The sequence below is a fragment of the Penicillium cataractarum genome (assembly GCF_028827025.1).
Source record: "Penicillium cataractarum strain IBT 29864 chromosome Unknown utg000009l, whole genome shotgun sequence".
Lineage (NCBI taxonomy): Eukaryota > Fungi > Ascomycota > Eurotiomycetes > Eurotiales > Aspergillaceae > Penicillium > Penicillium cataractarum.
In genome coordinates, this window is record NW_026622745.1 from 3,023,432 (window position 1) to 3,036,293 (window position 12,862).

A 12,862-nucleotide genomic window follows, 5' to 3' on the forward strand; every position below is an offset into this window, starting at 1 on the left:
CTCGTCTTCATTCAACTAATCTCCGGTAGACACCACACCCATTTCGGGGACTGGCTTGAACATTCCTTCGTTGCGCGAGGCCTTGCACTCAAGTGGACCCGGTCCTGCATCCCCACCGGACGGGACGACTCTGAAACAATACCGTGCACCCGTGGCCAAAGTAACTGCAAGACCCCCGATTCAGCCACTATCTTCAATGCCTTCTGCGTTGAGCAGTCAGTCAACCGCCAAGCATGATGCTTCGGTGGGAGACGAGACTGAGCAAAACTCCAAGGGCGATGAGGATCCTCAGATGAGTCTGTTCCATCAAGTGACAGAATGGCTGCAGCATGAAAAGGTTAGACGCAAGAACCGCAAGGCTCGCAGAGCGGAAGCTGCGTCGTCTGGTTCTACAGAAGCTGCCCGCGAATCGGAAGATTATTCGATAGATGAAGCACCGCAATGCTCAGAGAGTACTTTCTCTCTCGAACAGCTAGAGAAGATTCTTCTTCAGTACTCGGGTGCGCGCGGGGACGGCCTCTCTTCTCTCCAGCCCATCAAGCGAGCAGTTCGTCGGCGTCCTAAGGGTCTGCGTCGTGGATCAGCCTCGGAGTCTGATGTTACCGACATTGAGGCCCCTGTGCCTAGCGTAGAAGCGATCCTTGACAATTCAAAGACTCTCGCTTATACGGGCGGTGCCGCAGAGGAGGAGTCCATGGAAAGCAATACCTGCTCAAAGCGTCTGAAGGACCAAGAAGCTTGGTTGACGTTTAAGACGGAGATTGTGCGCATTGCACACACCATGCAACTCCGGGGCTGGCGCAAAGTACCAATGGAGGCAGCTGGAGACATCAAGGTCATTCGCCTCAGTGGTGCTCTGACCAATGCGGTCTATGTGGTCGAGCCACCCAAGCAGCTGCCTGCGCTTCCAAGAAGCAACAATGGCTCTGCTCCGTTGGTTTCAAGAAAGCCCCCGCCAAAGCTTCTACTGCGCATCTACGGTCCGCAAGTTGATCATTTGATCGATCGTGAGAAGGAATTGCAGATCTTGCGCCGCTTGGGCCGCAAGAACATTGGACCCCGTGTCCTGGGAACCTTCCTCAACGGCCGTTTTGAAGAGTTCTTCGAAGCTCGTCCACTCACGCCGCGGGAACTTCGGCTTCCAGAGACAGCCAAGCAGATTGCTAAGCGGATGCGAGAGCTTCATGATGGTATTGACCTCCTTGAAGAAGAGCGTGAGGGCGGTCCAGTTATTTTCAAGAACTGGGATAAGTGGGTGGATCGCTGTGAGCAGGTGACCACTTGGTTGGATAAGGAGCTTCTTTCCCCGGAGAATGAGGCAAAGGCGGCCGTAGAGCCTTGGCGTCGGCGCGGTTACGTTTGTGGTGTGCCATGGGAGATATTCCGTAAGGCAGTGGACAATTACCGGGTGTGGCTGATTGCTAGCTGCGGTGGCATTAGTGAGATCAAGCGCCAGCTTGTGTTTGCGCACAATGATGTATGATTTCGTTCCATTTCGTCCTCGATTGATTTCGGGATACTAACGTTGCACAGACTCAATACGGCAATCTTCTTCGGATGGAGCCTGCTACGCAATCCCCTCTCCTCTTGCCTGCCAATGAGCACAAGCAGCTTGTTGTCATTGACTTTGAATACTCGTCGGCCAACACCCCTGGTCTCGAGTTTGCCAACCACTTTGTAAGTACACAGCCTGAGATCCTGTATACCATGATTACCTTGTCTAATTCTCTGCAGACTGAGTGGTGCTATAACTACCACGACGAAGAAATTCCATGGGCTTGTAACAACCGGCTCTACCCCACACCCGAGGAGCAGCACCGCTTCGTAGCCACCTATCTCACTCACCGTCCCGCCATTCCTGGCGGTCCTGCTTCACCCTTGGCTACCCCATCTGCTACTCCTTTCATGCGCGGCGGTCGTCCAACCTCCGCTATCACCCCCTTGAACCTTGACGACGGCCCCGAAGGTCCTCTTGGACAGCAGCTAGAGACTTCTGGCGACGATGAGCTTGAGTCTCAGGTGAGATACCTCATGCAACAGACCCGCTTGTGGCGTGTCATGAACTCGGCACAGTGGGTAGCGTGGGGTATTGTACAGGCCAAGGTGCCTGGCATGGACGAAGGTATTGCCGAGATGGCGGCTGCATCTGGAAATGGCTCTTCAGAGCAGGAGAAGCATTCCAATGGCAATGGCGAGCACAAGACTCCGCCAGTTGACCCTGATGTTGATGAGGAAGAGGAGGTGTTTGATTACTTGGCTTATTCCCAGGACCGAGCTATGTTCTTCTGGTCTGACCTGTTGGCTCTGGGTCTGGTTAACCCAGATGATCTGCCTGCACCGATGGTTGAGCATATTCGGGCACGGGCTGTTGATTATTGATCTCAGACTTGGGGATCTGATTTGATCATGTTGCTATGATTGATTTGATGGATGAGTGAGGGTACACACGATGATGATATTATGATGTGGATGTCAGTTACGCAGTACATAGCTAGCGGTGCGCATAAATACTCTCGGATTTCGAAATCATTTCCCGTTTCTATCATCATCAAAGGGGTATCTCATTCGATAAGACAAGAATTTCGTAGATATCCATCCTTAAATGCGGATTCATATCGCATCAAAAGGCCAATCCACCAAGCATGGACATGCAGTAGATAACCGGCCACTTTCACATCCCCATAAATCCCAAGAATTCAGATCTCAAAAGCAGAAAAGTTGGGACCAGCGAATTATCGCCGCATCTCCAACTTCTTCCTCGTCGCCTTCTTCGCCGCATCAACCCACTCCTCATACGCCTTCCCACTGCCATCCTGCCCCTCCTTCATCCCAACAACCCCTTTCATCATCTCCCCAATAAACCCAACAAAGTTCCACCGACGCAACGTATTCTCCCAAGCCCAAGCAGCCCTCTTCCGCTCCTCACGCTCCAACGTCTCCACATCCCCAATCTCCCGCGCCCGCGGCCGCGGGTCCTGCACAACTGCCATAAGATTGAAATGCGTCTCCTCAGGCGGATACCGCGCAATACGCCGCTGCAACACCTCGATCACTCTCTCCGGGAACGTGGACGGGTCGCACGCGCCGTGGCTGATGGGATGTGGTTGCAGACCGTCTAGCTCGTACAGCGTGCCATTAACGGGCGTGTACGCAATAAAGTGATACACATCCGCGGCATTCTCTTCGTCCTGAGGGCGGGCGGTTTCGTCGGCGAATGGGCTCGCGCGAGCGAAGGTGTTGTGTGCGGTGCGGATTGCTTCGGAGTTGGAGAGGGCTTCGCCGCGGAGTTCGGGTGGAAACCCCGTTGTGAATTCTTTGAAGGAGTGTAGCTCGTTGCCGAGGGTGATTGGGGGGAGGGGTTGTGGGGGGTTGTCGTGGTTGAGGATTACGGAGAGGATGGCTTGCGTGCCGCAGGCGTTTTGGATCGTTTGGGCCGCGAAGAAGACGTTGTTTTCTGCAGCTGTTGGGTCGTAGCTGCCATCGAGGGGGGCTTCTGCGCGTGCACCGGCTGCTTCACGGGTCCATTTGAAAAGGAAGATTACACCGTAGACTGATCTGTGGAGGTGAAGAGAGTTGGTTAGATGCGGTTGTAGTTGATGGGAAAAGTCAGAGGAAAGGGAGGGGTTTGTACCCGAGGGACCGTATTGTGTCTGCATCTAGGGAGATGAGCTCTTCGAATTGGACATTTTGTACCCCGAGGGTCTCGACGAGGGAGGTAAATAGGCCCTGGATGCTGTTAGCTCATTAAGCTCTGCGTGCGGAGCTGCTTTGGAGAAATACCTCGTCGGACTCAATAGTGCTCCAGCCACCGGTGTCGGCCATCGTGTGAGATTCAAGGTCTGCAAAGAGGTTTACAATAACGGTATTTGTATAGTTCAAAGACCTTGCTGGCGCGTTTCTGCAGTTGGATAGCTTGACAACGGCGTGTTGACATCGGCATGTGCGATATGTCATCGGTCACGTGTGATGGATGTGTGTATAAGTCACGTGGTTTGATCTCTATAAGGACCATTGGGCGATGCCTTTCATATGTCTGGGTTGCTCCTTGGTCAATGACAAGAATTGTTCCTAATTTAAGTAGACTTTATATTCTATTTCATTGGAGACATCGTGTGAGATCGCAGGTTTATATTTACAAATAGGAATTGCCGTCATCTTACTATGCTAGCTCTGCATCGATCCCAACTATCTGAGTTTTCTCGATAATATTTTGCGACAAGGAGGGTTACGGTCAATGAGCCAGGGACTGGGACTCTATACTTTCATTCTAACTTTAACTAGTTATATCTTGTTCTGACTCAAAAGCGGTAGTCCTAGTCTCTTTAAGAACAAAAATAACCCGAGAAAGCTATCGATCAGCTCTTAGTTCTTCCACTTGGGGACAAAGCACTGTTGAACAAGGTACTGGTCAACACCATTGACAGGCACTTCAGACAAAACATACGTTGCCTCAAAGGCACCAGCGCTCCAAGATGTCCAGCCGAGATAAACATCCGCGTTCGCACTAGATGAAAATCAGTACAGATGCACACGGTATTTCAAAACAATCATTAGAATAGAGTTGGAATTCGACATACTTGAGTGCATCCAGCTGTTGGCACATATAAGTTGCACAACTTTGGACGTTACCACCACCAGTCTCACTAAGTAAAGCTTGCCGTTTGCCTGAGCGTAGCCACTGTGCGAGGGTGTTGAATGCGTCGACATTGTTGGTGGCGCACTCGGCATGGGTACCGCTGTTGTCACTGTCGAGGTACTTATGAACATCAAAAATCAAATTAGTAGTTGACCCATCTGGGTTGACCACGGCTGAGAGCGCGGCACCGGAGCCATTCTCAATGAAGTTTGCAGCACTGGTGTAGTCTGTGCCGGGCAGGAGGATCATTTGAGACATCGCTCCAGCATTTCTTATCGCAGTCACAGTCTTCTGCACGGTGGCGGCCCAGGTGTTGATATTAAGGTCATGGGGCTCATTCATAATGCCAAATATGACTTTGCTCTGGCTCTTGTAATGAGTTGCCAATTGTGTCCAGAGGCTAACGAACTGGTCATCCGTTGGACCACCTTGTCCAATGATGCCACCATTCCAACGAGCATAGTTGTGGATATCAACTATGCAATAGGAGCCAAGGGAGAGACACCCTTGAACCAAATTGTCATATTTACCGAAGTTTGTCGAGTCGAGAGATCCGCCAAGGTTGTTGGCAACGATATACTGCCACCCTGTTGGCAGGCGGAAAATGTTGAATGTGTCATCGTTGACGAAGTGCTTCATTTGGTTCACACCGTCCACCGACTCATCAAAGACCTGGGTCTGGTCCTGAGTACCACTGGTCACCATGCCAAAGTCAAAGCCAGCGATGTTGACACCAGCAAATTTTACTTTGGTAGTCGGTACGGAAGAACTTGAGGAGGTCATCGCAGAGGTTGTTGTAACGAGGGTGGTGGCAGAAGTACCACTGCTAGTGGCTACAAAACAGCATATTGTCAATATGGGATATGATCGAAATCCATCGGGTCACTTACAAGCTGTACCTGGAAGGCACTGAGAGTAGTAATTGTTTTGAACGGAACAGTAGTATCCAGACACACAAGTTGTCTGGCCAGTCCATCCCGTTCCACCACCTAGGAGAATCTTCATTAGCGTTTAGCTCTTAGATCTAAGGCTTGTTACCAACATTGTCCCCAAGCGGATTGCTGCCCTAGCGCCGACCGGCCAATGGCAAGTAGCGTGAATAGGTTATAATTGTGCCGAGATCTCATTTTACCGGTCTTAAGGTCATAGATCGATGTTAATACAAGAAAAGTAGGACAGGTTTTGGGGGTACGTGTCTTTTTAAAGTGGTGGTCAAAATATATCTAGTCAATAAGCCTCCTATATGGAGGTATAATTCTCGTACCTTGATCTAACCTGCCTCCATAAGACACGGAACACGGCCCTAAAATCATACTGACGAAGTTTATTCCCCGGTAAGCTTTGCGGCAGACCTTTCGTCTAACCCCATAATTTCGGCATTTTGAAGCGCTGAGAACCAAACATGTTCATCAAAAAAGACCAAGGTTACACGAGTAGGGCGGCATTAGACGAAACGTCTCCGATGTAATAAGTTAGGCTCTATTCCTTGATTCAAATGACTCTCCGGGACACGGGAGGAGGCCCGTCAACACATACTGACGGAATTCGTCCCTTCGGAGAACTATAGAGCCGACTGTCCGTCAGACGCTACTATGCCCATTAGACCCTTAAACGTTACATCTCAACTGCGGGGTACCAAACTATAGGTTAAGAGAGATCAAACTCCAAGGATAATCTGCAGGGTCATTTCTTCAATAAAAAGCTTGTTTATCTTTTGTCTATTTTCTTTTCTTCTTCGCATCTATTTTGGCAGAAAATTAACTCAAACATTTCTTAGCCTAGTGTGAATGGTCAATCGACACATATCATGTATGCAACAATTTCAACCCATTAGCCGGTAGATAGTATTCTGGGATCTCCCGGTGTTCCTAGGAATAAGAACCCCGGACTCCACCTAAAAGCGGTAGCTTGGTATCGAGAGAGCCATTGGCTTTTCGGCATTTCTACTCGATATGACGGTCCATTCTAAGTCTTAAATGGGGTGTCAAACAAAGTGTCGGCACTATCTTTTAGCCTACACAGGACTCCGGTTTCCCTATTCCCGCTGCGAGTTGGCATTTTATACCCGATTTACCAACAATGCCATGTCTCGCCAAAAAAATGTTCAAATAAAACTCTTCAAGCGTACTGTATAGCTAACTAAGCTTAAAACTTACGAAGGACCTATGATAAGTTATTTCCATTAATTTCTCTAATGGTGATGGCAATGAACATGCCGGTCCAACTAAGCTCTTTAGCCTAAATCATATTACTCTGCCGTCAAATCAGCCATTTCGTTATAGGCATTTTGAAAAAATAGCAATTCTTGCCTATGGTTATAACAAATTATATTAGGCCACCTATCCTCAGTTGCACTTCTTACCATCTTGATTAAGTAGCTAAGCTAGTTGCGTGATGTGCAACTTTTGACGTGGTCGTTAAGGGGAACGGCTCCCACAGATTTTATCATACGATGACAGGCTTCTTCGCGGACTGAAGGAAATCACGCACGACCTGCTCCTAATGAAATTTAGGCAACGAATTATCTATTGGATGATGTATAATTGTATGTGAGCATTGTCAATACCTTGATCAACCTAACGCATCGATTCAATAGATCGATAATAATGCTATATAGTCACTGTTGGCTCATTCGTTGAGATGCGTAGAAGAATTGACAAATGCTAAGTGAAAGAACTGCTGCCGAGGCTAGGAAATCAGTTAGCTTTCAGATTCAGCATATAAAAAGAAATAACACAACATATCTGTTAAAGCCATCTCTTAACATCTAGTTCAAGATCCTTGATATCAACATTTGAAGTTCTCTCATTAGCGATTTGAGGGCATTTCAACGAAGTATATTCAGAATAGTAATGATTTCATTAAAAATTCAATTTGGATCTTCAAGTAGATATATGAGATAAGTGCATTTATAGGATACATATGGTCCTTCTTAACCCCCAAGTACTGTCATATCATCAAAGCACAACGCTGAACAACCACTTCCTAAATATTTCAGAACCGTATCTCGGCTTGCGTGGTCGATAACTCCGAGTGCCGTGTTCACTACAATCTAAATGTAAAATTAGTGTGAAGATGTACTTCTTGTTAGATGCTCTATCGATTCGAAGATATCTGTTGTAAAAATGGCTGGTCCCTCTATATCAAGTCACTAAAAAATGAAGTCGCTGGCCTACAGACAACCACAGGCTTTGAAGCAGGGAGGCTTCCTAAAGACTACTGCCGTAGGCGTTAGCTAACCTATTGCTCCAAGATATACACTGCGTCATCTTCAAAAATAACCAACCCCCAGAATAAACTCAAGAGGTAAATATAGTATGACCGGCTCCTCCGAGCTTCTAAGCTCCTGCAGAGCACAAACCCTCGCCCTATGATCAACATACTTACTCGATATAGCAGGTAAAGGGTTTCCTAACTAAATCCAGCACATGTGCTATCGTAGACGCAAGTAGATCGACCAAACAGTAGTGCACGTTGACCGGACCCCATACGCCCTACGCAAGATGAAACCCTAAATGCATCTCACATACCGAACGATGGCCCCAAAGAATTACCCGAAAAAGATTCTTCAGAATAAAGAAATAGCATAGGGCGGGGAGGGGACCACATGGCAGGAGGGAGGGAGATGGAAGGGAGGGGGCGATAAATATAGAACACGCGAAGTGGCGGGCCGATCACTAGCCCCAAGGGTCCTAATCGACTGGCGGGTATTTTGAGTAGGTTCATCTCCAGCGCCGATCTTTAACTAAAATCTTCCCATCCCAACCTGAACCAACCCCCCTACTTAAATCCTTGGCCATACTTTTCTGTTCAGCTCTGGATTTAGCTTCACCACGCGACAAAGGAAAACCATACAGCTGGCATAAGCATACTCTCGGCAAGGGCGATGGGGATGAGATGCTTCAAAAAATAAAAATAAACAATATGCAGGGTGATACGAGCATCTCCCGAAGTAGTAATCGGCCACGATAGGTATATTCTGCGTGACCACCTGAAACGACGAAGAATACAATTAGAATCCCTGCTCCGCCCCCAAATCATATCCAGATAGTAAATATGCACAGGCCCCATTCTCAAGTGGTGCATCTATCCCTGCGTGCCACGCGAGGGAGCTCCATGCACGCTCTAACACGCCGTTCGATCGTGGGTCGGGGGTGTGGAAACTGGAGCCGGCCGAATACGAGGTAACCCTTTTCTTCCCACTCTGATGATCCAACCAGATCTTTCTCCGATGAGCAGACGAGGAAAGTTACTGTACCGTACCCCACCGAGTTATTACATCGTCCATAGTTATCATTTTCGCTTAAACTTTACTGTCTCTTAGACTGTGCTGAAGATACGCTAAACGCACTAATTTGCGGCTGCAGGTATCTTGCACGCTGTTATCCAATGAACGGGTTTAGTAGACTTGTTTCGTCGCTTGTTCTCTTGACCTTTCCCCGCCTCTTGCGCTATTCTTAGTATTCGTGGTATTAAGGGTTCTCGTTCCTGGCGATCGTTGTTTAAATTTGGTGATGAGCTGGTTCTTGGTATGCCAGTACAGCGAAGAGATCGCACTTGATATCCGTGAGGTAGTGGGGATACTGATTGATCAAGATAGCCCGAGCGCAGAGGGGTAGTAGGTTATGAGAAGGAGGGGGGTATCTATGTTTAGAATGGAGATGTGATGAGCTGGAGCTTGAGCTGAACGCCACCTTGGATGTGATGCAATACTACCCAAGGACGAGAGGAAAGTGCCTGTCATGATTGATGTCACGTCCCAATCTTTCTGTTTTAGACTATTGGAGAGGAAAATGTGCACTTTGTAAAAACAAATGGTTTGATTTGAGATGTCAAGTTTTCAAAAATCCAAACACCACCTAAATTCTATTCATAGCATGGTTTCCATGTAAAAAAAAAAAAAGGATTCATCCAGTATGTAAAAAATAGCATACAGACGCTCCAAATGATGCCAACGAAAGATTGGAACAATATTGTCCGGGTATATATCACTTAGTAGAGTCATTTCCTTCAGTCCGCAAATTGCGACTGAGTCTGAGTAGCCACCAACGCTCATGCTCAATACCACAAACTCCAAAAGTAAACAGTAAAAGAGATAGAAAAGAAAATGACATCAGTATAGAAACAGAGTCAAGTGGGTAAAAAGAGGGGGTGAAGAAGCGAAATGGCGAAAGGGTGTTTTTGTAACTTGGATCTCATGTCCAACATGTCTCTGGTGCAACCATTTCAGGCATCTCAAATGCATGCGAATGCGGGTACACGTCCATGTTCAGCCCCAAGGCCCCCTCAGTCCGCGGCATGTCAGCGCAGAGAACTTCGCCACCATAAGGTGGTGTAAAGGCTGAGGAATGCGGGATAGAACCAGAGTGGCTGAGATCAGACAGACCGAGCTGAGGATCGTGGACATCGAGAAGTTGTGGCGATGGTGGGTAGAGGGTGTGAGAAGGTGCAGCGGTAACGTAGCCGTCTGCGAGGGTGAAGGGAGATCCGGCAACTGTAACGGCCGGGGGAGACTGGAGTGGAGGTGTGTAGGCGGCGAATGAGGGCGAAGCGGATGCGGGGGAAGATGATGAAGGAAGAGAATATTCGTGCAGGCCGTGATAGGGGCTTGGTGGGCCGGGTGAGTAATGCTCAACCGAGGGCCGTGGGGACCAGGTCAAACAGCTGCGATATCGTGCAACACAGTGGCGTGGCAGATCCATCAAAGTCATAGCGAGGCGGATGTCGGCGTTGAATGGATCTGTGACGGTGTGTGCAGCAATTATACGATATGATTCCTCGATAGTTCCAACGGACAAAGCTCCCAAGTATGAGCCTCCCATATCTGGGAAGAAGCGGTCGAGAGCGATTGCAACGGCGAAGAATTGAGACAAGACCGAGAGAGCGTTAAGTTCGGACTCGCCATTTCGGAGTAGAGAAGGGGGCAGCCAGAATAGCCATTGTCGTAGAATCTGAATACGGTCGAAGGCCTGCTCGGAGGTCTGTGAGGGGAAATCCCTGCGGAATTGCTGCACAAAATCGATCAACTCTCCCAATCGTTGAGAGTGCTCTGCGTTGTGTGAGACTCGCTTCTGAGAAACTTGTAGACCACGGATGGTCTGATCTAGTTGTGCCAAATCCTCATCGAATGAAACTGGGAAATCCGGGGCACTCAAGGAGCGCTGGTTCTCAACAAACTGTACAATCTCCGATTCCTGCTTCCAAACTGGATACATAGTCTCGAGGATAGACGAAAGACCCTGTTGCAAGGAAACCCAGCTTTGGCTATATGATGTTAGTAGTGTTCATTTAGAACCAGTGTAACTTTAGTTCTTACTATTCGGTTGCTTGCCAGGAAAGTAAGACGTGGGCTGAAACAATGGCCTCCGCGTTATCCTTGGAAGGAGAGGTAATAGCATAGCCGAGCGCTGTCCGAAGGCCCTTGAAAGCAGCTGCCTTGTGGTGCAGCGCGAGCTGCTTGGTTTCCGCATCTCGTGTGAGGTAGGCGAGGTGGTAGGCAGAGAGGGAAAGGATGGCGCTCATAACGAAGTTGTTTGATAGCGCAATTCCCAGGAAACTAATCGAGATTTAGTCAGTCTCATGGAGATATACCAGGGCCTCCTTGAGCAGGACTTACCTAGGCAACATCTGCGCCCAAATTGTGCAATTACTCAGGCCTCGTCGATGTAGGTCGATGGAGAGCCCAATGATGTGGTGAACCAAGCGCAAATCTGACCGAGACAGACCAGACCAGCCAGAGGGAGGGCATCCAGCAAGCTCTGGATATGGAGTGAGACCAGTTCTGTGCCAATTCTCAATCTCCATCTCGATTTCCGGAGACATGAGGAGATCGGGACCGCGCCGCGAGGCAGGCGGACTACCTCGCGCCGCAGCTACGTCTTGGTAGTCACAGCGACAGTTGTGCTTGGTGCAATTGCGGCTAGAGACATCTATGTTAGTCTGATCATATAAATTGAAAGAAGTATTTGCAATCCTAAGAACATACCATTGTGGGAAAGTCTCGTCGCAGCGAATGTGTCTCCGCTTGCACGTCTTACATCCATTCCTCGACTTGGTATGGCTCTTGCGTGGGGGACCACCACCGGGACCAGCCATTGTAACTGTTATTGAGGTATGCTGAAGGTAAAGAAGGGAAGGTGACAAAGCAGTCCGGTCCAAAAGTAGACCGTTAAAAGACGTTGAGAGTAGACAAGGTAAGAAGATGTCGAGTCACCAAGGTAAGCTTCAAGGTGGGGGTGATCAGTCAGATGAAATAGATCGTTAAGAAAGTACAAATTGTCGTCAAGTACTCGAGTCGATCAGTAGGGTTAAGTAACAGAGACAAGATCGGTTGAGAGATGAGGTCGCAGAAGTTTATAAGAGAGGATCGACCATGGAGTCCAAAAATAACTTCTAGCGGGATGAGGAATGGAGGAAAGTCGAAGTAACTGGAGATGATGTCGTCCCGCACGTGGTAAATACGAGTCGGGGGGGAATCAGCCAAAAACGGTTTCCGAAAATTCAAAAATTATGAATTCCCCCAGGAGTTCGGTAGGGTGAAGAAAGAAGAGAAGTAAGATCGAATCGGAGCGGACTGGAGGGAAGAAAAGGAAGTGATGCTGATGAAGAGAGAGCTTGGATCGCCGTTGATAAAAAAGAATCGCTCCGGTCCCGACGGTCAGGTGCAAAAGAAGGCAGACTTAATCTTACAGAAAAAGACAAAAAAGAAAAAGAAAAGAAAAGAAATGGTTTAAAAAAAAAGAAAGAAAAGGAATGCATGGAAATAAACTAAAATGGAAGAGGGGGAAAATTAAGGAATTCGAATCGAGCTCATGGGAAGAATAATAATCGGATTAAATGGGATTATCTTTTTTGGATTATTATTTTAATCAGAATATTATTTTATTATTATATTATTAGCAGGACCTTCTTGTCCCCAGTGACGATTGAGATTTTGAGCCTCTGCAGGGTTGCCTGGAATAGCCCTTTCAGCTGGAGGGCCAACTCAGACCGATTCCCACTGGAGCGGGAGACTGCCAAGGACTAGAGAGACTAGAGAGACTGGAGACTGGAGACTGGGGACAAGCGCATGGACCAGGGCAACCCATGTCCACACTAAACCGACCAGCGTGGACCACATGGCGCCAGTGGGAAAAGGGCCCGGACCAGAGACTGGGCGATACCAGCTCCGTCATAGTCTAATTCGAGGGGGCTTATACAGCTGCCTCCAAGGGCTTAGGCCCAACC

The 12,862-nt window shown here is 48.4% G+C and overlaps 4 protein-coding genes across 4 annotated transcripts; 1 reads left to right on the forward strand and 3 right to left on the reverse strand.

Moving 5' to 3' along the window:
* Positions 1–196: 196 nt before the first annotated feature.
* On the forward strand, positions 197–2,379 carry N7496_011700 (uncharacterized protein; the record flags this gene model as incomplete). Its single annotated transcript, XM_056704613.1, is given in 3 exon segments — positions 197–1,477; positions 1,534–1,677; positions 1,690–2,379. 3 exon segments carry the CDS (start codon positions 197–199, stop codon positions 2,377–2,379), a joined length of 2,115 nt encoding a protein of 704 aa, XP_056550573.1.
* A 353-nt stretch (positions 2,380–2,732) lies between these two features.
* N7496_011701 (putative 26S proteasome-associated ubiquitin C-terminal hydrolase) lies at positions 2,733–3,822 on the reverse strand (the record flags this gene model as incomplete). Its single annotated transcript, XM_056704614.1, has 3 exons — positions 2,733–3,555; positions 3,632–3,726; positions 3,781–3,822. 3 exons carry the CDS (start codon positions 3,820–3,822, stop codon positions 2,733–2,735), a joined length of 960 nt encoding a protein of 319 aa, XP_056550574.1.
* A 540-nt stretch (positions 3,823–4,362) lies between these two features.
* On the reverse strand, positions 4,363–5,763 carry N7496_011702 (Endoglucanase EG-II; the record flags this gene model as incomplete). The annotated part of the gene is made up of 4 exons (XM_056704615.1): positions 4,363–4,504; positions 4,578–5,469; positions 5,527–5,625; positions 5,679–5,763. The coding sequence occupies 4 exons, from the start codon at positions 5,761–5,763 to the stop codon at positions 4,363–4,365; spliced, it is 1,218 nt and encodes a 405-aa protein (XP_056550575.1).
* Positions 5,764–9,831: 4,068 nt separating this feature from the next.
* On the reverse strand, positions 9,832–11,731 carry N7496_011703 (putative C6 transcription factor RosA-like; the record flags this gene model as incomplete). Its single annotated transcript, XM_056704616.1, has 4 exons — positions 9,832–10,900; positions 10,953–11,192; positions 11,253–11,555; positions 11,622–11,731. 4 exons carry the CDS (start codon positions 11,729–11,731, stop codon positions 9,832–9,834), a joined length of 1,722 nt encoding a protein of 573 aa, XP_056550576.1.
* Positions 11,732–12,862: the final 1,131 nt, after the last annotated feature.